This window comes from Pyricularia grisea, assembly GCF_004355905.1.
Source record: "Pyricularia grisea strain NI907 chromosome Unknown Pyricularia_grisea_NI907_Scaffold_7, whole genome shotgun sequence".
In the NCBI taxonomy this organism is placed as follows: domain Eukaryota; kingdom Fungi; phylum Ascomycota; class Sordariomycetes; order Magnaporthales; family Pyriculariaceae; genus Pyricularia; species Pyricularia grisea.
The window spans coordinates 520,378-543,044 of record NW_022156720.1 but is presented as its reverse complement, the minus strand read 5'-3'; the positions used below and the strand labels follow the sequence as shown (position 1 = coordinate 543,044).

The following is a 22,667-nucleotide window of genomic DNA, read 5'->3' as shown; positions in this document are numbered from 1 at the left end:
TTTTGCATTAATTCTATACTTTCATGCCTGCTCAAAATTGGCATGGAAGCGCAATTGCATTTTTCACCTCGAGGCTTTGTCGAATGGACGTTTGGATGTTGTCGCGCAATGGGCGATTAAGTGGGCTACTTTTTATGTACCACGCAAGCCAAGTAAGTCACCAAGCCAAATAACCGCCCACTCCACCCGAGTTCAGCACGCCAACTTATTCGCATACCCAGACAAAACGTCAACGACAAGGAAGGAGGAGGTTAGAGTGTTAGGCTATTATAAGTTGACAAAATTGAGTTTTAACGTGTTGTAGTGATGGATGTGTCGCGCTATAAATATAAAAAGTGAAAGTGAATAGGAGGCTTACTGTGCGGGTATGATCATAGGGATGAGGCAGCCTACTAACAACCGGCTAGTTTGCTTTGCTTGTTAGATCCTGAAGCAGGACGGTCGTCCATCAATCCAACAACCAGCATCAGTGGTTTAGTGGTAAAATCCATCGTTGCCATTCAACGAATAGAATCGATGGGCCCCGTGTTCGATTCACGGCTGATGCATTTTTTTGTCTCCGACCATTCATATCCCTGTTTATCTTTATTTTGACCCTGGTGTACCGTTTCTCGATTGTCATCTTTTTTTCCCCCTTCGTTGATGTAGGTAGGATAACGCCATCCCATAAACCTTGCATGTCGCCATCGCAAAACCTGCATAAATCATTGCAACCAATAAAATGCAATCTTTCTTCATCCCGCAAGCCGTAAGCCGAGTCGCATATAAATAATCAACCCTCTCAGAATCGCAATAAACGGCCCGCCAGATGGACAAGTGCGACGTCAAAGGTGCCAATCCATCTCCATGCCTGGGCGTGCCAAGCATTTTTATAGTGGCCAAGGTGCATAAAATGCTCATTTACTCGGGAGTGTCCCAGAAACGGCTCTTGGGAGATGCAGGAACGGATAAATAAAAATCATGTCGGTGATTTTTTTTTTTTTTTTCGAATCTAGGATGGATCTGCCAGTAAAACTGTCCGGGTGACATGGGTGGGTGAGTGGCGGCTCTGGATAAATACATTGAAAAGAAGAAAGCCACATCTTCGGAGGTCACGTCCCGTCTTTGGTTCTGTTTTTCTCCCCACTGCCCGGAACTGGATACTTTTGGTTGTCTATTGCAGAAATACCCAGTGGTCTTGGCATGGCCCTCAATGTGCACAACATGGACGAGAAAGTTTCGATTCGGGCCTCCATCCGAGCCGATCTCTCTTGGAAAAGACCACCTGGCGTTGACAGGTCGTCTGTTTGCCCAACCTTGCCAACCACTTATTCTTCCCAGGACGTGACCAAGAGTCGCAGGGACTAGATGGGCAATAATTCCGATGGACAACGTCATTCGTAGACTGATATCGATGAGGCACGTCTTCATTCGCAAGAGTGGTCTCCACTCGGTCTTCTGGTCGATGCATGGCTTGGCTTGTCTTTCGGGCCGCTGAGCCTCTATTCTGCGGATATCCCGCAGTCGTGGGAGGACTGAGTCCGAGATATGCGCTGGAGAACTAGGAGGTCGACTTTTTTTTCGAGTATAAAAATGACTGCTACTTCACCTTGCCAAACAACCAGAAGCATCAGCAACCTCACCAGCAAGCAAGCACCTCCTTCACTTGCCCGCTTTCTCTTCCACCAAAAAAATACTCCAAACCCCAACATCCCAACCATGCTCTTCTCCTCGGTCCTGCTGGGCCTGACGGCCACCGCCGGCGTCAGCGCCATGCCGCGCAACCGCGCGTCGTCACCCCCGCGGCAGATGATGCGGCGGCAAGAAGGCGCCAACCCGTTCGAGGGCAAGAAGCTGTTTGCGAACCCGGAGTGGGCGGAAAAGGCCGAGCCGGCGCTGGCGCACTACGAGTCCGTCGGCGACGCGGGCAACGCGGCGCGCGTGCGCAAGGTTCAGCAGACGGGCAGCTTCGTCTGGGTGTCCAACATCGCATCGCTGCCCAACATCGACGCGGCCATCGAGGGGGCCCGGGCCGCCAAGGAGGCCACGGGAGAGGACCAGATCGTCGGCCTCGTGCACTACAACCTGCCCGACCGGGACTGCAGCGCCGGCGAGTCGGCGGGCGAGCTGGACTCGACCAAGGACGGCCTGCGGCTGTACAAGGAGACGTACGTCGCCCCCTTTGCCGAGAAGCTCGCCGCCGCCACCGACCTCACCTTTGCCGTGGTGCTGGAGCCCGACTCGCTGGCGAACCTCGTCACCAACATGGGCATCGAGTTTTGCGCACAGGCGGCTCCAGTCTACGAGGAGGGCATCGCGCACGCCATCAGGTCGTTGCAGTTTGACCACGTGCACCTGTACCTGGACGCCGCTCACGGCGGCTGGCTCGGGTGGGATGACAACCTGGCGCCGACGGCCAAGGAGTTCGCCAAGGTGGTCGGCATGGCGGGGGGAAACTCGACGGTTCGTGGAGTCGTGACCAACGTGTCAAACTACAACCCCTTCATCATGCCCGAGCCGCTCGAGCCCTACACCGAGTGGTCCAACTCGTACGACGAGTCTCACTACGCCCTGTCGCTGGCCCCTCACCTCGAGGCCGAGGGTCTGCCGTCCCGCTTCCTCATCGACCAGGGCCGCGTCCACCTGCCAGGCGCTCGTAAAGAGTGGGGAGAGTGGTGCAACGTTGAGCCTGCTGGTTTCGGAATCGCCCCAGGTACGCCCGTCGAGAACCCTCACGTCGACAGCATCGTCTGGGTCAAGCCTGGTGGTGAATCTGACGGCGAGTGTGGAATGGAGGGCGCCACTCGTGCTGGGGCTTGGTTCGAGGAGTACTTTAGGATGCTTGTTGAGAATGCGCACCCTAGCCTCGATGCCTAAGGTTCTAGAATAAGAATGAATTGGAAAACCGGGCAAGTTGACTGGATTGTATCCCAGCGTCCGCCTGGCTAAGAGAACGTTTCTTTGCATTGCTCATCTCATTATATGTATACAGAAAACAATAAACCATATATACCTGATTTTTCCGTACTCCGTAGTCCCATGAAGTTTTTTTTTACATTGCGCAGTCGCATGATGGCAAGAAATGTTGAAGAAAATGAAGCTCAGTAGTGTCTACAAGAGCAGGGCACCAATCGAAGCAGCACTGACAAGAGCCACCCTTATTGGTATCTCTAGACTTACGCCCAAGCCTGCCGGCAACGTTTCGCCTTGGCAAGAATACGTGCCCGGAAACGCTCCTTTCTCCGTCCGTAGCAAGTTGAGGTCTTCACAGTTGAATGTATTGTTGGACGACTTGACCACAAACGCGTCCATAACCTTGGGCTTTGTTGTGCCAGGGCCAGAAGAGTTGAGATAGAGGCTTGTCCATGTTGCGTTACTAAGCCATGTTAGTAATTCTATCAAAGGGCTGCGAAAAATGATGCCACTCACAAAAAAGTGTTGTCAATGTCGGCCGAGATGACAACATTATTAAAGACATTCGGAAACCATGCCCATTGGTCTCTGAAGGCATTATAAAAAGCCGGACAGTCGTAAGCCGTCAGGTTATCGTCGGGTGCACGGTCTGGGAACTGACTCAGCCTCAGCTGAGGGTTGTCGTGTATATGTATATCCGTCCAGAACCTATTGAGCTTGGCCCAGCTCACCATCTTTTTGAGGTTCGGATTGTCATGTACGTCTAGTCGAGCGAGCTTCTCAAAGTTAAAGTGCAGATACTCAAGACGCGGGTTGTTGTCGGCTACGAGCTCGTGGACGACTGGGTGAAGACATGGCGATATGTGGCGGATCCCGCTGACGTGCAAACGGGTGATGTTGGGACCGGGCGTCCCATCCATAAGGTCCTGTTCCCAAAAGTAAAGCGTCATGTTGTCGTTGCCAACCACGCGCATTTCTTCCACGTTGCGAACTCGGAAGGTCTGGCGGTGGAGGTTGGGCAGGTTCTCAATGGTGAGCTTCTTGGCGTCCCAAAAGTCGATAAGCCCGTTCAGACTCGACAGCCCGACATTGCGGACTTCTACCTCTGCCTCGCCGGCCCCTGTTGCCTCTCCTGTTATATTCTTCAGTCCAACATCGGGATCCGTGCTGATTCCGCGAGCAACCCCTATCTTGGCTTGGAGGAGCTTGGGTGCATTGACCAAGTGGAAGCTGCCCACATTATTGATGCTGACTAGGTTGAGCTCGTTGAGCGACGGAAGGTCGAGAAGATGCAAGGCACCTCTAACCTTACGCAAGCCGGGCAACGTCACAGACTGTAAGCTGGGCACCCCTTCCATGTACAGTCTCCCGCCTATTGTCGTTAGATTCTTGCTCGAAATCCCAACCAACGAACATCCATCTCCTTTGCAACTATCCACTCGCAATTCCCCCTGTATATGCAAGAGGTCGTTGAATGTGATAACCCCAGTCGCCGTCGAAGGTATGACCACATCCCCTGTGACGCTTGAGCAGTTGGCCTGGTCAACGTCGGCCTGGTTTTCGAAATTGAGGGATCGATCGCACTCGGCGGCGAGGACGGAAGAGAAGAAGCTGGTGGCGACTACGGCGGACGCGGCGAAAATCGTGTACAATCGCCGCATCCGCACGTGGTGCCCCATCGCTCTGCGATATCAGCAGCAGCCGGCCGCTCGTCGCGCAGAGCTCGGCGCAGGGATTCCCAGTCGGTAAGAGTCCTCGCTAGTTCCCGTTAACCGGCGACCGCCGCCTATAATCGCCGGGAGATGCTACGGTCGTTGTAATGTAGCTTTTTTTTTTGGAGTCGACGTCTGTCGGATTGCTTCTTCAAGGTCTCAGGCTAGATATGAATCTTCCAATTACTGTATGGGGAGCGGGAATTTTAAGTAAGGGTAGTGAATGGATCAGCTGTCTGACGCGGCACTCATTGTCCCCCGCAGACTGAGAGTCAGGGGTGTCCGGGCGTTCCACAAAGCAAGACCCTTTCCTTGGCATTACAATTTCGGCTTTGGTGCGAGTAAGGTAGCGTCCAGTCTGATATCGAAAACAGGTTCGCGGCCGGCAGTGTGACGGATAGGCAAAGAAGAATATATTACTGCAAATACTCAACCTCCTCGCAGATGTACTGCCAGTAGTAGACTGCAAGCCATAGCATGGTCATGTTTGTATCAAGACTATCCACGAGGTCAGACTCGATGCTCACAAGATCTCAGAGTTTTATTGTGCGGTGTGCACTCGTTGATTTTGCCATCCATTAAAGCCTGGTCGGATGGAGCCGCCAAGGGTGATCCATCAGGTTGGAATTCCTTGGAGGTCGGCTATCCGGGAGGGGCACAACAAAGTGGATGGCATGACTTGACAGGGTCCGCACGGCACTGGGACTGCCGATTAAGGCGTGGATGCTGCCGAGGAGAAGTGAAGATACATCAGATGTACCGTACGCGTAAGAAGACCTGGTAGAGTATTTAATGCCTAGAAAATCAGTTATTAGACGATCATGCTTGGCCTTCGGCTTTACGGCAGCTTGGGCAGCTCACCTGTAGCCGCTGTGGTTTGGCATGAAAAGATTTCACCATAGTAGAGTGGGGAGGACCCTGCGTTTGGCCGATGATCCCAACCTCGAAATTTGTTTTGGCTAGCGTGGGCGCACGAGGGATCTGCTGGGCGGCCGTTAATCCGATACTACCTTGTAGCACGCTATTTGCTGTTTAGGTTAGTACATGGTCAATTAGTGGCATGTCCGATTTGATTAGTGTTAACGTGGTATGGATAGTATGCATATGCATAATTTCCTGCGGTATTCAGTGTCCGGTACTTCAGACAGAGTTTGATGTTTTCTTTGCTTCTGTTTCTTTCGCTTCCCAGTTTTCCATGCTCGTTGGTGTTGAAAGTGGGATGTTCAAGATTGAGGTGGTAGCTTCCGCGGAGCTCTTGAATCAGGGATCGTTACATTCGGAATGGGGCCGACGTGTACGGATCGACGCACTTATGACGTCTGTCAGAGCAAACGACCCCACAATCAAACCCACGTGATTGATTTAAATGATTATTGGGGGCCATCACCGCTACTCTGTTCTGATTATGGTCCCGATGTGTAGCTCGGTGCAGCTCAGGAACATCGATGCGACAATCGACTATAGAAACAAAACAAAAAAATCAAAGTTAAAAAAATGGAGCCTGCCGTGAAAAGAAAAAGAGTCCTACCCTGCACTTTGCAGCCATATTCACTTCCCACCCACATTTTCGATCCCTGAGACAGATCATATTCACAGTACTATCACCAGAATTCCCAGCGACCCAGCCACAGCCTTACCACTCACCGCGGATATGCATCGGTCAAGGTGCCAACGGTTTTCGTGACTGCTAGAACTGGAGTACAAAAATCAATTTAGGCCGCATAAGCTCGCCGAGAAACCACCGGCTTGGTAACGACCCGCAAGTAGCCACAGGGATCGCTGGCGTGGTGATAAACCGCAGATCGTCGTGCATGCTTCCTTTTTGATAGGAGTCGGAGGACTACGAAGTATGTACCTTGCACACACAAATTTGTGGGGAGAAGAAGATCAACAGTAGGTTATAAACCTGCAATAGACTGTACACAGCTTGATAGGCAATAATGGGAAAACACCAAAAGAAATTACAAAAGCAGACAACACCGAAACTCCTCAATGGGCCACTCACCTGAATACTACATACACAGTTCGAGTTCGGCCTTTACTTTTTTGGTACTGAAGCAAATCGCTGGATTTGGGATCCAAGGCGTCCAAAAACGGACGTCGTTACTCCCCTACTCCCAGCCTAGCATTTGCTTCACCATCTTAAGCCCCACATCGCCTTAAAAGATTCGGGGTTGCACTGCTCGCTGCTAACATCACCCAATGATTTTTGGCAAGCGGGTAACAGAGCTAATAAGCTTAGGTGTTATATAATCATTTGGGTTTTTGCCATGTTTTGTGCTGAAATTACCCCAGCGAGCGGCCCGTGGCTGCTCCTCTGCTCAGGAGAACTGCTAACACCTCCTTTTCTCGACCCGCCGTGCTCTGCTTTCACCCCTCCTTTGGTTTGTGCAGCCCTGGCATATATTAGGTGGTCGATTAACTAGCACCTAGTGGATCTAGCGTGTGGAACCTGGAGGGAGCGCACATTACAGCATTATCGTTTTCCAAAATAAGGCCTTTTCCCTTTACACTTTTCATTTATTATAAGTAATGCTTACATAGATAAAGTGACCACGGACGGGGCAAGAGGGATTAATGTCCCTTTGACCATGAGGTGCACAGCTCACCTAGCCCATATTGGAAACTAATTCGGCTCCTGGCACGAACGAATGTTCGGTACGCAGGCACCACACACACCAACGAACATTCTGTTCTGAACAACACAAGTACTGGGGACCATGGGCATCAATACCTGATAGAATTGGTGTCAAGTAGGCGCAGGTTGCATTGTTGCAGCTTCGCGCTCGCGACTACATCTATCATGATATCGCCGGGTTTGTGTCTGTTCCTCGCGGTTTCACCCCACCTGCAGCTCGTGACCTAGTAAACGCCTCATCTACATTCACAACTCGTCTATTCACTACGTAGTAGACAAAATAGTCGACGGCGAGATGCCAGAAAGCAACGATTCGGATCGACCGGATGCCAAAGACGCATCTGGTCAACAACGAAACCAGGAACCAATATCCCGTCCAGGCAAACTCGGACTCGCCCGGCATGGGCATGGCCCTTCCATCCTACGAAACGGCCCCGCCGCTTGATACGAACATTCTGGACCCGACAACGCTCCTCCTTGCGGCCCAGGCAATCCACGCCCAAACAACTGATTCGCCGCCGCTGTACCGCCTTAGCCTGGGTATTTCGGACCTTACGGACCTAACAACCTCGGTGGACTTAATGCGCGTCGAACGCAAGGGCCGGAGCCGCCCATTGTACGAGCTGCGGCATATGCGCAGGACCCCAGGCGGCTTCTACCCCGTTCCGTCCGAATCGCCGTGATAATATCTGCAGCGTGCGAGCAACCGTGTTGCCGGGCCCCGCCGCCGTGGGGGCTCAAAAAGGTCCGCGGGCTTCTGTCGCGCAAAACCACCCATGTCAACGCCCTGCCCGTCGACCCGTCGGGAAAGAGGAGCGAATTCGGCATCCCGACTTTTGTAAAAGGCGCCGACTCTGTTTTCACCACCGACGGGCGCGAGTGGGCCGAATGGACCAAAAATGCAGTGGCCGTAATGTATGAGGATAAAGACGGTAATATCATGGCCTGATTGTAAAGGTGGCAATGACGCGCGGCAAGTTCGAAATCCTCGTAGCTTTGTGGTGCTGCCATGTCTGGGAGCTTGGATCGGGCAAAGCCGCGGCTGACGTTGCGTCGAACGCCGAGAAGATCCATGAGAATTCGCGAGGAGGTGGAGGTAAGTTGTCGGACCATCCTGTTGCCTTTTATAAGTACGTATTGCTAATTTAGGCGGGAATTTTTAGTGAACAGGAGGACAAAGCAGGATAAAGACTTTGGGATTAAGTATCACTCGACCACATCTTTGTAACTTGGCAAGAGTAATGGCGCTTTGGTAACACATGCTTTGGCAAGGTCCACCGGCTGTTCAGTTGATGCAATAGCCGCTCAACATGGTTGAGAAAAGGAGTGATTTACGAGAGTAATACATGTATGTGGCAATGTACTGTTGCACCAAAAGCCGCTGCTTTGCGATCAGAAGAATGCCGTTAGATGGGCCACTGCCGTGATGGAACGGACAGCCATAATCCTCTGCGTCGAAACACCACCAATTTAACTTAGGGAGAGTGGACGGGATCCCGTATATTCCACTGGGTCTGATCTTATGTGATAGTCTGCTAATAATCATCTGTACATAACCCAGAACAAATGTCCCAAAAGGAAACGTATGTCAGCATTCAGGGGTAAATTGGAAGGATAGCTGGGAACTTTTTACTTTCGCTGCTGTTTTTGGATACCAGACAACCAAGATGACTACCTAGTTACTTGGTAGCCGATTCGGCACCCTTCCTGCCTGTGTCTTGTTCAGGCTACTCTATTACCGAGATTTCCACATCTCATCAGTCCAATTTGTTAAGTTCAAGTATAACGACGGGTATATGGCCACGCGTGCTGCCTTGCACTCTGCCTCCCTTTGCCTTGCATTTTTTGTCGTTGCAATTTTTCCCCTTGCCCAAGTATTCAAGGCCAGTGGGTAACTGTTTTCATCGTCACAGTCCCATCGCCTTTCATCCAGCCTGACGCCAATCATCTTCTCCTCCCATCATAGTACAGCATCATGTCATCTCTCATGATGGCCCCGTTGCTTTTTGGGGTCCAATATTCATCCTTCTGTCAGAACTTGCGCTGTCAGTACGAGGCAAACTTGGATCAACCAGGCCCACATTCCAACCGTGTATTACAAACCTCTGCATAGTCGGGTATTCTATGTCTTCGACAGAAAGTCGGACAAACCTTGCCAAGGAAGCCAAACTTTGGACCTTCGCCCGGCCGAGAGTTCAATGGCCTGGGCGGGAGGTTAGGCAGAGGCTCCGTCTCGGCACGCTTAGCAACCGGCCTTGCATTGGTCCATCTGGTCGTTTGGTTAGGCGGCATGGGCGCAGTGCTCCGTTCTGGCCACTGCGGTTGACGGGAAGAAGGTGTGCTGTAGCTTCTGACCGGTGCCGGTGGCATGTCCAGCCGTTCTTGTGATTCGTTCTGGCGGATGAAGGCTTGGATGTGTGCCTTTGGCTTTGGCGGCTCTTTGGACCACGGCATTCCTCGGGGCGATAGGAGACCCATGTCGAACGGCGGTAGTATATTATTGATGATGGGTATGCTCGGCTGTGGTGACGATAGTATGCACACAGCTGACGACTGCGACGGTGTTTATATGTTTCCGTGTTTCCGAGCTTCCAACACTTGGCATCTATATTAAGATACCCGTAACCCAGAAAAGACTCTGAGCAACAATGTGCCAAGGCGGGCAGACGGGGCTTTTATTCTACGATCTGCGCCTGCACATGTTCTTAACTCTCTTTTTTTCCCACTCTGTCATGTCTATCAAACGGGCTGTGCAGGCTGTTTTGCAGGGCCCTGGCTGTGGCAAGAGGAGTAGCAGCACTTTCGCCAGCGAACCAGTGGGCACGTCCAACCGGGGGGTCATTGAAACTTCAACCTAAGGATGGGATGGTTTCGTCGTCCCATCGCCACTTTGTTATGTTTTTTTTTTTTTTTTTTTTTTTTGGACGATTTGACGGGCTACCGTCAGCAAAACAAAGCTTTACCGAAAAAGCTGTTACGATCAAGCCATGCATCAATTATCTTTTCGCAGCATACGTGCTTTGACCGCCGATGATGGATTAATGTTTTGTTTTGTTCGCTAAGCTTCCTTGCTTGTCATCACTCTGCAAAAAATGCCTACAAAAAAATTTCAAGACACTTTGGCATATGCTTCGAGTTTCTGCAGAATCGAGATTTAATTGTCATCCTGGATCCAAGTTGTTTGACTCGCGGCACTATTCCACCCCAGGCCTTGAAATGTTTGCCACTATTTTATTTTATGCTCGGACTTCTCGCCATTAGGTCCAAGCTCGCAGGAAAACAAAACGGCCTGATGCTGGGCCTTTTGATGGCTTGTCAGCGCACATACCCCAGTCCGGTCGGCTAGCCTACTACTTAAATGTGACCGACTTAGACTTTTGTTACGCAGAGTCCAATGACAGATCTCGGATGGATATCGCATTAGATAACGACACAAGCAATCTAGCTGATCGTGTTTAGATAGGACTACTTGCTGGATACAACCGCTCGTCCTAGCTCGTTGTCGTTCCCGCCTTTTTTTCTTTTTCTTTTGAGACGAGCAACAGAATCCAGTGCTGTATGCCGACTCATACCCGGCAGATGGCAGCAGAAAAAAAGAAACGTCTTAGTGGAGGCAGTGCCAGTGCACTGATTTTGGAAAAGGGAGAGAAAAAAAAAAAAATAGAAAACCTTGCGAATACGTCTTGAGCTGAAAAAAGCGGTTGCGGCCCGAAGCCATCTCCGCCCCCATGTTAATGCGGATGCGCAAGTGGTAGCTTACTATTTACTGTCTCCAGTGTGATCAACGCAGGAAATGCTTGTATTTGGCCTATTTGTGGAATGCCCCGGTCGTAATTTGCGGGTGAACTCTATGTCGCTGACTTGGGGACTTTTTTCTTTCTTATTTTGTTCTCGTATACTTTGAGGATAATTTGCCGATAATCTTTTGACTTTCAGGTACTAGGGTTATCACCCGACGCGTGACCCTACCCCAGAAGACTAGAACATGTTTATGCAGTAATAGGTTTTCTCTCAAGAGTTTATCTTTCACATGTGGACTAAAGAACATGTCTCACCGTCTTTCAGTTGGGGTTACTATGGATTTGGTTGGCAGAGGCTTAACCTCTTTGCTGGCTAGTCATTGATTCATTGCATGTATTGCTGACACTGACAAAGCAAGCTTCAAGGTAAAACAGCAAACAGACATTAAGGAGATTTCTAACAAACATCCTAGAGGCTAGCATTGTGTCTGTTCACTGGGGTGAGTTGTGTGGGATATGTTATTGTCCCGGATCTCATATCTAATTACTTACAAACAAACAAGACCTGGGAAAATCTTCTACTGGTATTCTTCTTGCCCATTTCTCAATTTAGACATCCCGAAAAAGTATCTCGGACCTCCTAGGGGTTTTAAAGGTAACCCAGCCACACCGATCGGTGAGAGACTGGTGAATCTCAATGCACCTCTGAATAGATGGGGTACTATACAAACAGTGCACAATATGCAAGCCTCATGCCTCTCGCTAGCACGTACAGGCTGCTAGGGACAATACTAGAGCCATGAGGAGTAGCTAGGTATTCTTCAGGGCTGTCACGTGGTCGTTCACATCACCAATGATAATGAGCCCCACACCGGCACGTGTGCATCCATGTGACAGCAATCATAGAGCAGCTGGGAGAAGCTACTAGCAACTAGGCCCAAGCTCCAGCAGTGCAGGTGGGGCTAAAACACCACGGTTCTGGGCTTTTTGAGTTCATGCCAGTTCGTCGTCATCCGTCGTCATGAGGCTAGACGTTAGCAGTTCAGAAATATCTTGACTAAATCCGCCGTTTCCAAAACTCAATTGCCTCCTATTACCTAAGAATCGGTTTCACCGCTCACTTCAATACCGCATTGTTCTTTTTAAAACCAAAGTGACCTATCACCAATAACCAAACTGTAAAATAATCCCTACAGTACTTCCCTTCCAAGCATTTGCCAAGGAGGAGCATTTCCTCGCTTTGCCAATTTCGAGCTTTTTCCTCCGTCACCCCCCTCTCTCTATCAAAAAAAAAGGGGAAGAAATGCCGAGCCAAGGAACCCCGCGAGGTAGCACCACTCGCCTCCACGGCCTGGACTCGTACATCACGGAACCAGCCGACGGTCGCTCCATCGAGGGCGTCGTCGTGGTCGTGTCGGACGCTTTTGGATGGGAGTTTGAAAATACCCGGTTGCTGGCCGACCACTACGCCGACAAGGGTGGGTATCGCGTAATTGTGCCTGATTTTCTCGGGGGTGTGGCACTGCCGCCGTCGACGGTCGAGTCGCTGCGTGGATTTTTTGGAGGGAGTCTGCTTAGCAAGGCGTAAGTCTTGTATTTTTTTTTATTTTTTATTTTTATTTTTTTACGCTTCATCTTCATCTTTCACCATACACTCTTCCCACTTCATCTGCATGTACTAACAAATCCTCAGTTGGTCTGCTATCTGGCTATTACTATCATGGATCCCATTCATGGTGTACCACAACCTCCTTCGCCGCACCTCCCTCACCAGCACCGTAGCGACCTTCTTTTCAGCAGTTAGCCACGGCCCCGAGGCCATGCGCGGGCTGCCCGTGTTCGCCGCTGGCTTCAGCTGGGGCGGTCGGTACGCCCTCTCGCTGGCCTCGATGCCCAACCCGCCCGTGAAGGCCGTCTTCGTCGCTCACCCGTCGCACGTGACCGTCCCGGACGACCTGGCCCGGCTCGCGGTCCCGGTCTCGTTTGCGCTGGCCAAGGAGGACCACGCGCTGGGAGGAGACAAGCGGATCGCAGAGGTCGAGCGGGTCGTCGGGAAGAGTGCGGCAAAGTGCGAGGTCAAGAAGTACAGCGCGGGACATTCCTTTTGCGTCCGGGCTGATTTTACAGGCAAGGATACCTCGGCGCAGGCGGACGAGGCGGAGGACCAAGCTGTCGAGTGGTTTAGGTCCCACTCTGCGTAAAAGCAACGGCTTGGATGTGGTTGGGGTGTGTTTGAGAAGGGGAAAAGGGGCACAAGTGCATTTGGTCACTGGATGCACTAGGTAGGTATCGACGTGTGAGTATTCTTTGTAACCAAGGCTATAAATACATCATGTCGGCTTCCTTGCAATGACCCAGAGGAAGACGGACTGCTCATCCTCGCGCCGAAGCTCCTCGACCACGATCTCAAACCCGACCCCCTTCAATGTGCGAAGCGTCTCATCCGCTCCAAGCCCACTCCAGTACATCCAGCCCTTTTCGTGATCCAGCCACTTCTCTGTGACTGCGTCACCCAGCTCCTTTTCAGGAAAGTTGGCCAGGAAATAAGAGCCAGGTTTCAACCAATTAAAGATGCGAGCCATGATCACCTGCTGCTCGTCCCACGGCAGGTGGATGATGCTATAAAAGGCTAGGGCGGCGTCAAACGTTGCGTCCGGGAACTGCAGGGCCATCATGTCGCCCTCGTGCCACGCAACCCTCTCCGGTCCGAACCCCTGCTTCTGGAGATTCGCCTTGCCGGCCGCGACCTGCGAGCTGGACATGTCGTTGGCTGTGACGTGGGCCGAGGGTAGGGTGGCTAGCACGTGCTCGGTCACTGGGGTTGCGGCCCCGGCGCCGAGCTCGAGGATGCACAGCTTGGCTTCGGGGCCGCCGGGGATCAGGTCGAGGAGTTTGTTGACAAACTCGAGCTTGACTCCGGCGTGGTCTCTAGTCCAGTCCGTGTAGGTTCCGGAAATGACGTCATAAGACTGCTTGATGCGCGCCTTGAGGTCGGGAGGGATTGTGGAGTCTTTGGAGGGTTGGACGGGGTCTGCCATTGTGCTTTTGTAATGGTTCTTGCAAGGCCTTGGAATTTTTTTTTGTTTCCTGAATTTCTCTTGTAGGGTCTAACTTTGCGGGAATGAAATGTCACTTTATAACCTGATGGCTTACATGCCTCTTCAAGTAGAAGTACACCCAAATACTTGTCAAATTCAAGTTGGGATTTTGTCTACCAGTAGCAGACATTCCCGTCTCCAGACGCACCAATTAAACATGAAATGTTTTCCATTGGGGTGCATAATCGACGCAGGTCAGACAAACTGCTTACAACTGAGTATTAGAAGCGATGACTCTTACGAAAGACTAAGGCGGCGTGCAACCTCCTAACAGCTACGAATAAATGGAGTATTGGGGGAGTGTGGAGCGTGGAGAATGAAAGCTGGGGAAGCTGTGCATACGAATCGGACTTGATGATTGTTGACTCACCCTGAGGGGAGGGGAGGGTAAGAACAAGAGAAAATATAAGAGAAGAAGAAATGAAAGAAGAGACTCCTTCCTTGCATACCTAGCCTAATCGAGTTGTAAACAAAAACAAAAGATGGAAAGCGTGTTTCTAATGCATAGCTAGACTCCCATTAATACAGACGCAAATTTACCATTCAACTACATTCTGGGATGATGACATGTGGCAGAATTGCCCCTGGATCTGTGACTACATTAGATGGAAAAGAGAGAAGAGAAGAAATTATCAACTGAGATTTATTACATAGGTACAACCCAGAGAATTATCTATCAAATTGTTGGCTTTACACACCATAGGTGCATGACGCCTTCCTCTCCACAGCACAGCACCGCACAACACAGCACAGCGGATAGAGGAAGGAGCTTGGGCCACCACGCCAAGCTCATGTGAATCAGATTGATCCGCACTTCGGCGATCTGACCTTTTACGTGAATGAGGTGACTTGACGCCACGACCTTTAAAAAAAAAAAACCCAATCCCGCCAGCCGTTCGAACCAACGCCACCACCAACAACCACCATCCTTGACCGTTTTCCACCATACGGCTATAATCAACAATCCACAACAACAAAAGTCACTTCTGACCACAACACAAACCCACCGACAAATGCCACACTCCCGGTGACATGGCAACAGCTCTCGTCAACAGGAGCAACCCGGCGTTGCCCGCCGTCCGCCGCGCCCTCGCAGCAGCGGCAGGAGCCACAGGCGCCACGACCTCGACACCCACAACCAGCCTCGTCCTGAGCAGCCCCAGGCAACAACAACACCAACCACGGAATCGCCAACAACAGCGCCGCACTTTTCTCGACCAGGCCGGCTCCGATGCATCCAAGGCGGCATCAGCGGGCGCTGGACCCGGTGGCCGCGGCGCAATCCCGACCTACTTTCAGCGCGAGCGCCTGCCGGCCAACACGGTCGTCCGGTTCGTGCCCCAGCAGACGGCCTGGGTCGTGGAGCGCATGGGCAAGTTCCACCGCATCCTCGAGCCCGGCCTGGCGATCCTAGTCCCGTTCCTCGACCGCATCGCATACGTAAAGAGCCTGAAGGAGGTCGCCATCGAGATACCGAGCCAGAGCGCCATCACGGCCGATAATGTGACGCTCGAGCTGGATGGCGTGCTTTACACGCGGGTTTTTGATGCGTACAAGGCGAGGTTAGTTTGTGATGTTCTTTAGGGTCTTGTCGTTTCTATAAATCTTGTCCTTAGTGCAAATCAGTCTACATACACCCCAACATAAACAAACTCACTGACAAAACCACACCCTCCACAGCTACGGCGTCGAGGATGCAGAATACGCCATCTCTCAGCTTGCCCAGACGACGATGCGATCCGAGATCGGGCAGCTGACGCTGGACCACGTCCTCAAGGAGCGCGCGGCGCTCAACACAAACATCACGGCCGCCATCAACGAGGCCGCCCAGGCCTGGGGCGTGACGTGCCTCCGGTACGAGATCCGCGACATCCACGCCCCGACCGCCGTCGTCGAGGCCATGCACCGCCAGGTCACGGCGGAGCGGTCCAAGCGCGCCGAGATTCTCGACTCGGAAGGGCAACGTCAGTCGGCCATCAACATCGCAGAGGGTCGCAAGCAGTCGGTCATCCTGGCGTCCGAGGCCCTCAAGGCCGAGAAGATCAACCGCGCAGAGGGTGAGGCCGAGGCCATACTGCTCAAGGCCCGCGCCACCGCCCAGGGCATCGACCAGGTCGCCAGGAGCATGGCCGAGGGCAAGCAGGCCGCCCAGGGTGCTGTCAACCTGAGCGTTGCCGAAAAGTACGTCGAGGCCTTTGGCAAGCTGGCCAAGGAGGGCACCGCCGTGGTTGTGCCGGGCAACGTTGGTGACATCGGCGGCATGATCGCCACCGCCTTGAGCGTCTACGGTAAAGTGGGCGCCGTGCAGGGCCAGGCCGCCAACGGCGCTGCGGTTGCCAAGGTTGAAGATGCCACTGCCTCATCAACATCTGGAACTGGTGACGCCGTCAAGGATAGTATTGTTGCAGACTTTGACGAGGCAACCAAGAAGGACAGGTAAAAGGTTGAGGCCAGGAAATGCTCCTTCCGTCGGCCTGCAGTGGAGTTTTAGCCCAAGGCTCTAATACTCTTCCTGCGTGTAACAGTTTATGCATCTCTTGTGTAGAAATAGAAGGGTTTTGAAATGCGCTTCTCATCATCGTCGAAGCATACCAAGTTTAGGCTCATGGAAATATCGAGCCTTGGGAAAAAAAAAAGATATCACACAAGCCATGTAATTCTACTCACTACTGTCGCCTGCCTTAAAAAGCAGTGCATTGAATCAAAATTTGCCAACTACTGCGCTCTAAATACACTGAACCCGTGACCATTATCGAAGGATGTTGATAGCTTATTACAACCCAAACTCCCCACCAACAACCCCTAGAGCCTCTCCCACTAGACCCAGGACCTTGCCGTCCCCAATGCGCCCCGAAACCCTTGCAGCCCCGACGAGCAGAGGATACAACCTGAGTAGATGTTTTCTCGTCTCGCTCTCGACACCATCCAGGTCAGGTATTGCCTCACTCTCGGATCGCAACTCAACAAGCCCTTGCAGCACCCGTGTCAGCTCCGCGCGCTCCCCCAGAGGTTGTGGCATGCGCCCGCGCAGTGGTTGATCTGCAATGTACGCTCTCAAGGTGAGCGCACACCGGAGGATAAGGTACGGGGCTGTCGTTCGGGCAAGCTGTACATGCTGGCTTGCTCTATCCTTGTTTATGTTCGCATTATGCTGCATCCCGTCTCCCAGCCTATCGCTGCCTTTGCTGTCTGTGGTGGTGGGCTTTGCTGACTTGAGAAACCGAGGAGTCGGCGGGTGTACTACAATGGATGGCGTATCCATCTCATCATCCTGGGCTTCAACCAATGCAAACAACTCTTCGAGACAGACTCCTGCCATCTTGGCACGCCTTGTTCGCACCGGATCGACAGTCCGACCATCCCTGGCTTTTAGGACCATACCCAAACCGCGCTGCACATCGCATCCGTTGGGTTGCATGACCTGGCTCTCGGCTGGTGTCAGCTCATGCATGATGGATGTTTGGAAGAGTCCTTCTGCAAAAGCCTTTCTTGTCTTTTCGGCCACATCTTGTCCTCCCAATGCAGGCACAATAAGCTCGCGCAGCCGTTGGAACGAATCAACGTCAAACACCTCGTCCGCTTCCAGGTCTGCACTGCTCGGCGCGGAGTCGCAGTTCGCGCTAATAATGCCATTAGAAATCTCGACAATGCTATGCCAGATGGCCTGAGCTCTGTCCCGGGGCACATCCTCAGCTGATGCGGCTTTCAAATGTGGCAATGTGGTCTCGAGGATAGCCAGGGTAGCCTCCGTCGCCTCGCGCCACGGCTGAATAGACTTGGTAACCACACCAAAGCTATACTTCATTACGATCGGACGAGCGAGTGCCTCGAGAGCAGCGTGGAAGGCGCCACTTGCAAACATATCAGCATCGGCTGCGTTATTGGTGACGTGATAATGCAAGATACGCATGCTTTCCTTGGACATGGCGACGTAAGTGCGCTTTTGCGTCGGTGTGTTGATTGTTCTGCTGGGATCGAATGCAAACGCAACAAATTCGGCCGTCTGTGATATCATGGCTGAGGGAGCGCTGCCACTAATGTCGGTTCGTACCGTCCGTAGGACGTCGAGGATCTTACCTTGCAACGGCGTTACGTACTCGATATCGCTGGCATACGATCCCGGGGTGGCTTGGATCATGGCCTCGCGCACAAGAGCCAGAAGACGTCGCACACGTTCCACGTCCAAGGTCTCATGGATTAGTCGATACAGCTCCAAAAGCGCCTCTATCCATGAAACAAGGCACTTCTGGTTGTCTCCAGCTATCTGCTGAGGAGGGGGCACTGGAAGGCTGCGAGACCAGAGGTTCCAAGCAAGGTCGACAGCTTCCTTGTCAAATCTCCTTTGAGACCCACCCGAAACCTTGGATAGTATCTTTCCAAGACTGTTGAATATGGCACTATTGATATCCAAGACGTTAAGGTCGAGCAAGTTGGCGAAATGTTGAAGTAGGTCGCTCCATATACTCTTGAAACCACTGTGGCCGAGAAGGACTTCGAGGTAGTTTGATAACAGATCTGACACGCCATTGATTACAACGACGGCAGTCTCATCCCAGTCACTTCTTGTCACAGTTCTGGAATCCTTGTGAGCTGAGCCCAGCCGTGTCTGGATGAAGGTCAAAAGCCTAAAAATGACCGATTTAATGCATATAGACCACGCTTCTGGGCTGAGGCTGCTTCCGTAGGCATGTATGATGCGCAGAAGTGTTTGAATAGCACCTGTTTAGTAAGTTAATATCAAGGGTTCACGTGGCACTGGCAAGTGATACTTACTGTTTCGTAGCTCAAGTCGTTGGTCTGTCGTAACATTTGTTAACCTGAGTAGAAGCAGCATCCAGAGGGCGGCATCGGCTGCGGGATGTTTCGGGTCTGAAGCAAGGTCGACCAAGGCAGAGTCACCTGTCCCTTCTACCATATCTTCTGTGATTGAAAGTGACCGGCTTTTGCTAGAAAGAAAATCTGATATGGCCCAGAAGAATGTCACAGTCTGAGATGCAGCTGTTAGCCTTGCACGTAAAGGGAGTTGGCGAATAGCTTACCGTCAGAGCAACGTTGAGGTCGTCATCCTGGGAGCAAAATTTAAAGAGCGTATCAACTAAAAGCAAAAAGCACGAATTTGGTAAAGACGCCAGAAAATCCGAGCAAATGAGTTGCAGAGAGTCAAAGGAGGGCTTGATGAGCTTGATAGATCTGGTCATCAATGCTTCAGGGGGCTTGGTCTCATCTTCCTCTTTGGTCGGCTCAAATCGGCGGCGCAAGAATATGCTGTCAATTATTTCGAATGTTATGTCCCAACCGCTCAGGAGAGACTCTCCACAGTTTTCCAGGATACTCTTCAAGCCCTCCAGAATAATCTTGTGGATTTCCACGTCTGTTGAATGCGTAGAAACAGTAATGTCCCTGTTTGGCATTTGTAGCGGCAGCAGTGAATCACGCAACGCTTCGAACAGGCGAAGCTGAATTGCTCCCCTGACCTCATCTGGGGTTCCAGCCACAGCAATAACACATTCAAGGACAAAGCGAACAAGAATGTCGGCGGCGCGCGATCGAACAGCGGCATTGACAGTCGCAGAACTCAATGTACCAATTAGCTCTGACACCAGCGGCATCCACCCAGAATCAGCGGGAGGATACGTCAACAGCCTCTCGAGGTTTATAGAGGCAAGGTCTCCAAGCTTTGCCAATGCGAACTGATCTTGTTGAGTAGCAGCCGCTGACGGTGCTGCAGAAACGCTCATCGAGCTCATGGTCCGCCTGTGACGCTGTCCAGGTGTTCTGAGAGTGTCATTTCCGCTGCTAGAAGCTGGGGACTCTGGGCGTGTTACTGCAGGTGAACCAGGCTCGTTTGGCTTGTCGAGCAAATCGCAGACTGCCTTGACGACCTCGACAAAAGACTTGTTGGAAAAGTCCACCGTGCTCTCAAAGAGTCGCGATGCAGCTGTCTCCACAGCTTTGACTTCTGTATTAAAGTTTCCAAGCAAAGCTTGTGCTTCACTGTCAGCTTGCTGATCAGGAGTTCGCGTAGCGGTTGGGACTCTGCCTGCCACTTTGCTTGATGCAAACAAGACAAAGTCTGCTTGTTGGAGAGTCTCTAGAAGTATTCGCCATGATTCTTCCAGGGTGGGACCCAGAGCAATACCGAGATTCAGCAAAGCTCGTAGACAAAGCATATTTCTTGTGTTCAGCGTGGCGGGCCCAACATCTACAACCGAACCTTGTCTGGGTCTGTCAGGATTTTGGAGATTATCGGCACTGAGAATGCCTCGTGCATTACCCAGAAGGCTGTTTGCTGAATCCGAGCCAGTAGGAGTTTGTGGCCGTGCACCTGGACCACTCAAGCAAGCAGTCAAAACATTTGGTGGTACTGCAGCCTTTCCAAGGGTCGTCAAAAACGCATCCCTGGGAATTGTCAACTGTAAGAGGCCGGCCACGTGTGCAAACTTTTGAAAGGCTCGCACGAGGCCATGATAGTATTCGGAGTCAAGGGCCGATGTAAGAAACGTAGAGCATGTGGCCAAGATAGCTGGCCAGCATTCGTCCACAATGTTTGCGCAGATTTTGATGTCGGTGTGGAGAGGATGGTCCTCAAGTAGCAGAGGATTAACTGGGACAGGATTCCTCTTGTAAGACGATGTTCTCTCAAGAGCCCATTTGCCTTGAGCTCCCATTGTTTCTTCCGCCGGGGGTGCTGGGGAGTTTCTACCACTACCCGCTCCCATGTCTGCCTTGGGCCCCCGTCTTTTGCTCCGGTCAGCAATAGTGAGTGGGAGGATGAATTTAGCCAGCCCTTCGGATAATGACGTGATGCATGCCAAAGTGAGACTGTAGATGTATGATTCGGGTATAGATGGTGGCTCAGTTTTATCCAGCTGGTCGATGCAGGGAACCCTGACTGAGCTCCATTGCGTACTGATGCCCGTGTTGTATCCCTCAGAGCCGGCAGGCCCACTGATGATGCCACCGACACCAGCCGCATCCAACATGGCCTGATCGGTTGTCGCTCCAATGCTAGAGTATGGGTTTGCCACGGGGATGGTAGATTGCTGACCAAGACCAATGACGTTGGGTTTCTCGGTGCTGACACGAACAAAGGTAGCCATGAGATTCTTTAGTACTTTCTGCTGGCCTTCACGTGCGTCAAAAAGCGAGTATACTTTCCGCAGCAGACCAGCATCAGAAAATATACCCCTGAAAACCTCCATACACAAGGACCGCTTCCATGTAAGCGTTTCCTGGTCTAAAAGTCGCGTAAGAATATCAAGAGCTTCACCGCACTCGGATGGTAACAGGGTGAGATGTCTTCGCAAGATGGTGTAGAGTATCCTGAGAAACCTGACAGTGGTAGGGAAGTTCAACTTCGCACCAAGAGACTGGACAATAAATGGCATCACGCGGGTCTGCAAAATATGGGCTTGTTCCGGGTGGCTGGTGATTGTGCTAGCATGGTTTGTCAAGACAGACTCGATAAGCTCCAGGCCAAACGTTTGCGGAAGACCTGTAAACCCGAGATATTCGGGCCTCTGAGACTCGGTTAAAAGGCAGAGATCGTTGAATACGCGGTAAGCATCCATCGCAGCTGGTTTAAGTGATACGACGCCGCCATCGGTGGGCGCCTCACCCACTGTTGGGCCATCAGGTGTTTCTCCTACCAAAGAGTGTTAGAAGCGCAAACCATTAAGGAAAGTGGTTGACCGAGACTAACTGTCTTCTGTGACAACCTTGTCAAAAACTGTGACGACGAGCTGCTGGAGAGTTGCTGCAGATGTATTGTTTACGATAGCATTCTTGCTGGACTGCAGAATGAAGCAGATATTCAAGGCCGTGACCAAGAGCTCGCCTCGAATGTCACTGGAGTAATTCTGCAGCAGAGATGGTAGTGCTTGTAGTATCTTGAGTTGGACATCCAGTCCAGCCGAAGTTGCCCCTTGCAATGCCTCTAGGACCTGATTCAACCTCGGTCTTGGTAGGGCCTTGGAGACGATGAGTCTCTGTAGACAGACGATGGCAATACCCGTAAATTTGGCATTTTTGGTGCCGCAAGCGATAATAAAAGGATTAGCAAAGTTGGTTTTCTGTGTCAATTCTACATATCCAGGGCGATTGTGGGTTAGTTTGTCGGTCCGACCATATCAGGGGTATCAAAGAGAAGCTATGAGCACGTGACAAACCTGGACCAAGTTGAGCCTCGGAGGAAATGTTCAAGCTCCTCAGCTCCTCTAGTGATCTTTCTGCTGCCTATTGAAAAAAAAGAGCGAAAATGAGTTTGATATCCAAAAATATAGCCAGAAAATTGGATGTGTACATACTTGTCTAAGGTCATTGTGCTTCCTCTTGCTCTCCTGAATGAGGTTGGTGAGCTCTGTGGCAAGGAGCTGTGCCGTCATCTTGGTAGTAACAGTGGAATCAGACCCTTCGACATCGTAGCCTGGATCTTTCGTCTACAGTCGGTCACAAGCCGCGAAAGCCTTCTTGGGTCATGTATGGTTGTCAATAATGTTCCTTGATTGATAGAACGGTCGTATAAGAACAATTCTAGGCCAGTAGGACCTTCAAGGCAGCTGCTCCGTTGCTTGCTCTCGTCTCACGA

At 51.6% G+C, this 22,667-nt stretch overlaps 8 protein-coding genes across 8 annotated transcripts; 4 read left to right on the top strand and 4 right to left on the bottom strand.

Annotated features, from left to right (window-relative positions):
- Positions 1–1,533: 1,533 nt before the first annotated feature.
- Positions 1,534–5,802, bottom strand: PgNI_09197 (uncharacterized protein). Its single transcript, XM_031129184.1, has 3 exons — positions 5,466–5,802; positions 3,409–5,400; positions 1,534–3,355 (listed from the first exon to the last, which is right to left on the bottom strand). Exons 2-3 carry the CDS (start codon positions 4,569–4,571, stop codon positions 3,091–3,093), a joined length of 1,428 nt encoding a protein of 475 aa, XP_030978164.1. The 5' UTR covers positions 4,572–5,400; positions 5,466–5,802; the 3' UTR covers positions 1,534–3,090.
- On the top strand, positions 1,699–2,856 carry PgNI_09198 (uncharacterized protein; the record flags this gene model as incomplete). Its single annotated transcript, XM_031129185.1, has 1 exon — positions 1,699–2,856. One exon carries the CDS (start codon positions 1,699–1,701, stop codon positions 2,854–2,856), a length of 1,158 nt encoding a protein of 385 aa, XP_030977725.1.
- A 1,766-nt stretch (positions 5,803–7,568) lies between the features above and the next one.
- Positions 7,569–8,191, top strand: PgNI_09196 (uncharacterized protein; the record flags this gene model as incomplete). The annotated part of the gene is made up of 2 exons (XM_031129183.1): positions 7,569–7,858; positions 7,891–8,191. The coding sequence occupies 2 exons, from the start codon at positions 7,569–7,571 to the stop codon at positions 8,189–8,191; spliced, it is 591 nt and encodes a 196-aa protein (XP_030977731.1).
- A 995-nt stretch (positions 8,192–9,186) lies between these two features.
- On the bottom strand, positions 9,187–9,720 carry PgNI_09195 (uncharacterized protein; the record flags this gene model as incomplete). The annotated part of the gene is made up of 2 exons (XM_031129182.1): positions 9,187–9,270; positions 9,394–9,720. The coding sequence occupies 2 exons, from the start codon at positions 9,718–9,720 to the stop codon at positions 9,187–9,189; spliced, it is 411 nt and encodes a 136-aa protein (XP_030977733.1).
- Positions 9,721–12,008: 2,288 nt separating this feature from the next.
- On the top strand, positions 12,009–14,191 carry PgNI_09193 (uncharacterized protein). Its single transcript, XM_031129180.1, has 2 exons — positions 12,009–12,566; positions 12,676–14,191. Exons 1-2 carry the CDS (start codon positions 12,286–12,288, stop codon positions 13,181–13,183), a joined length of 789 nt encoding a protein of 262 aa, XP_030977728.1. The 5' UTR covers positions 12,009–12,285; the 3' UTR covers positions 13,184–14,191.
- On the bottom strand, positions 13,313–14,020 carry PgNI_09194 (uncharacterized protein; the record flags this gene model as incomplete). The annotated part of the gene is made up of 1 exon (XM_031129181.1): positions 13,313–14,020. One exon carries the CDS (start codon positions 14,018–14,020, stop codon positions 13,313–13,315), a length of 708 nt encoding a protein of 235 aa, XP_030977732.1.
- A 921-nt stretch (positions 14,192–15,112) lies between the features above and the next one.
- On the top strand, positions 15,113–16,520 carry PgNI_09192 (uncharacterized protein; the record flags this gene model as incomplete). The annotated part of the gene is made up of 2 exons (XM_031129179.1): positions 15,113–15,642; positions 15,761–16,520. The coding sequence occupies 2 exons, from the start codon at positions 15,113–15,115 to the stop codon at positions 16,518–16,520; spliced, it is 1,290 nt and encodes a 429-aa protein (XP_030977727.1).
- Positions 16,521–16,853: 333 nt separating this feature from the next.
- Positions 16,854–22,611, bottom strand: PgNI_09191 (uncharacterized protein; the record flags this gene model as incomplete). Its single annotated transcript, XM_031129178.1, has 6 exons — positions 22,387–22,611; positions 22,249–22,315; positions 21,783–22,163; positions 19,120–21,725; positions 18,854–19,067; positions 16,854–18,799 (listed from the first exon to the last, which is right to left on the bottom strand). Exons 1-6 carry the CDS (start codon positions 22,462–22,464, stop codon positions 16,854–16,856), a joined length of 5,292 nt encoding a protein of 1,763 aa, XP_030977730.1. The 5' UTR covers positions 22,465–22,611.
- Positions 22,612–22,667: the final 56 nt, after the last annotated feature.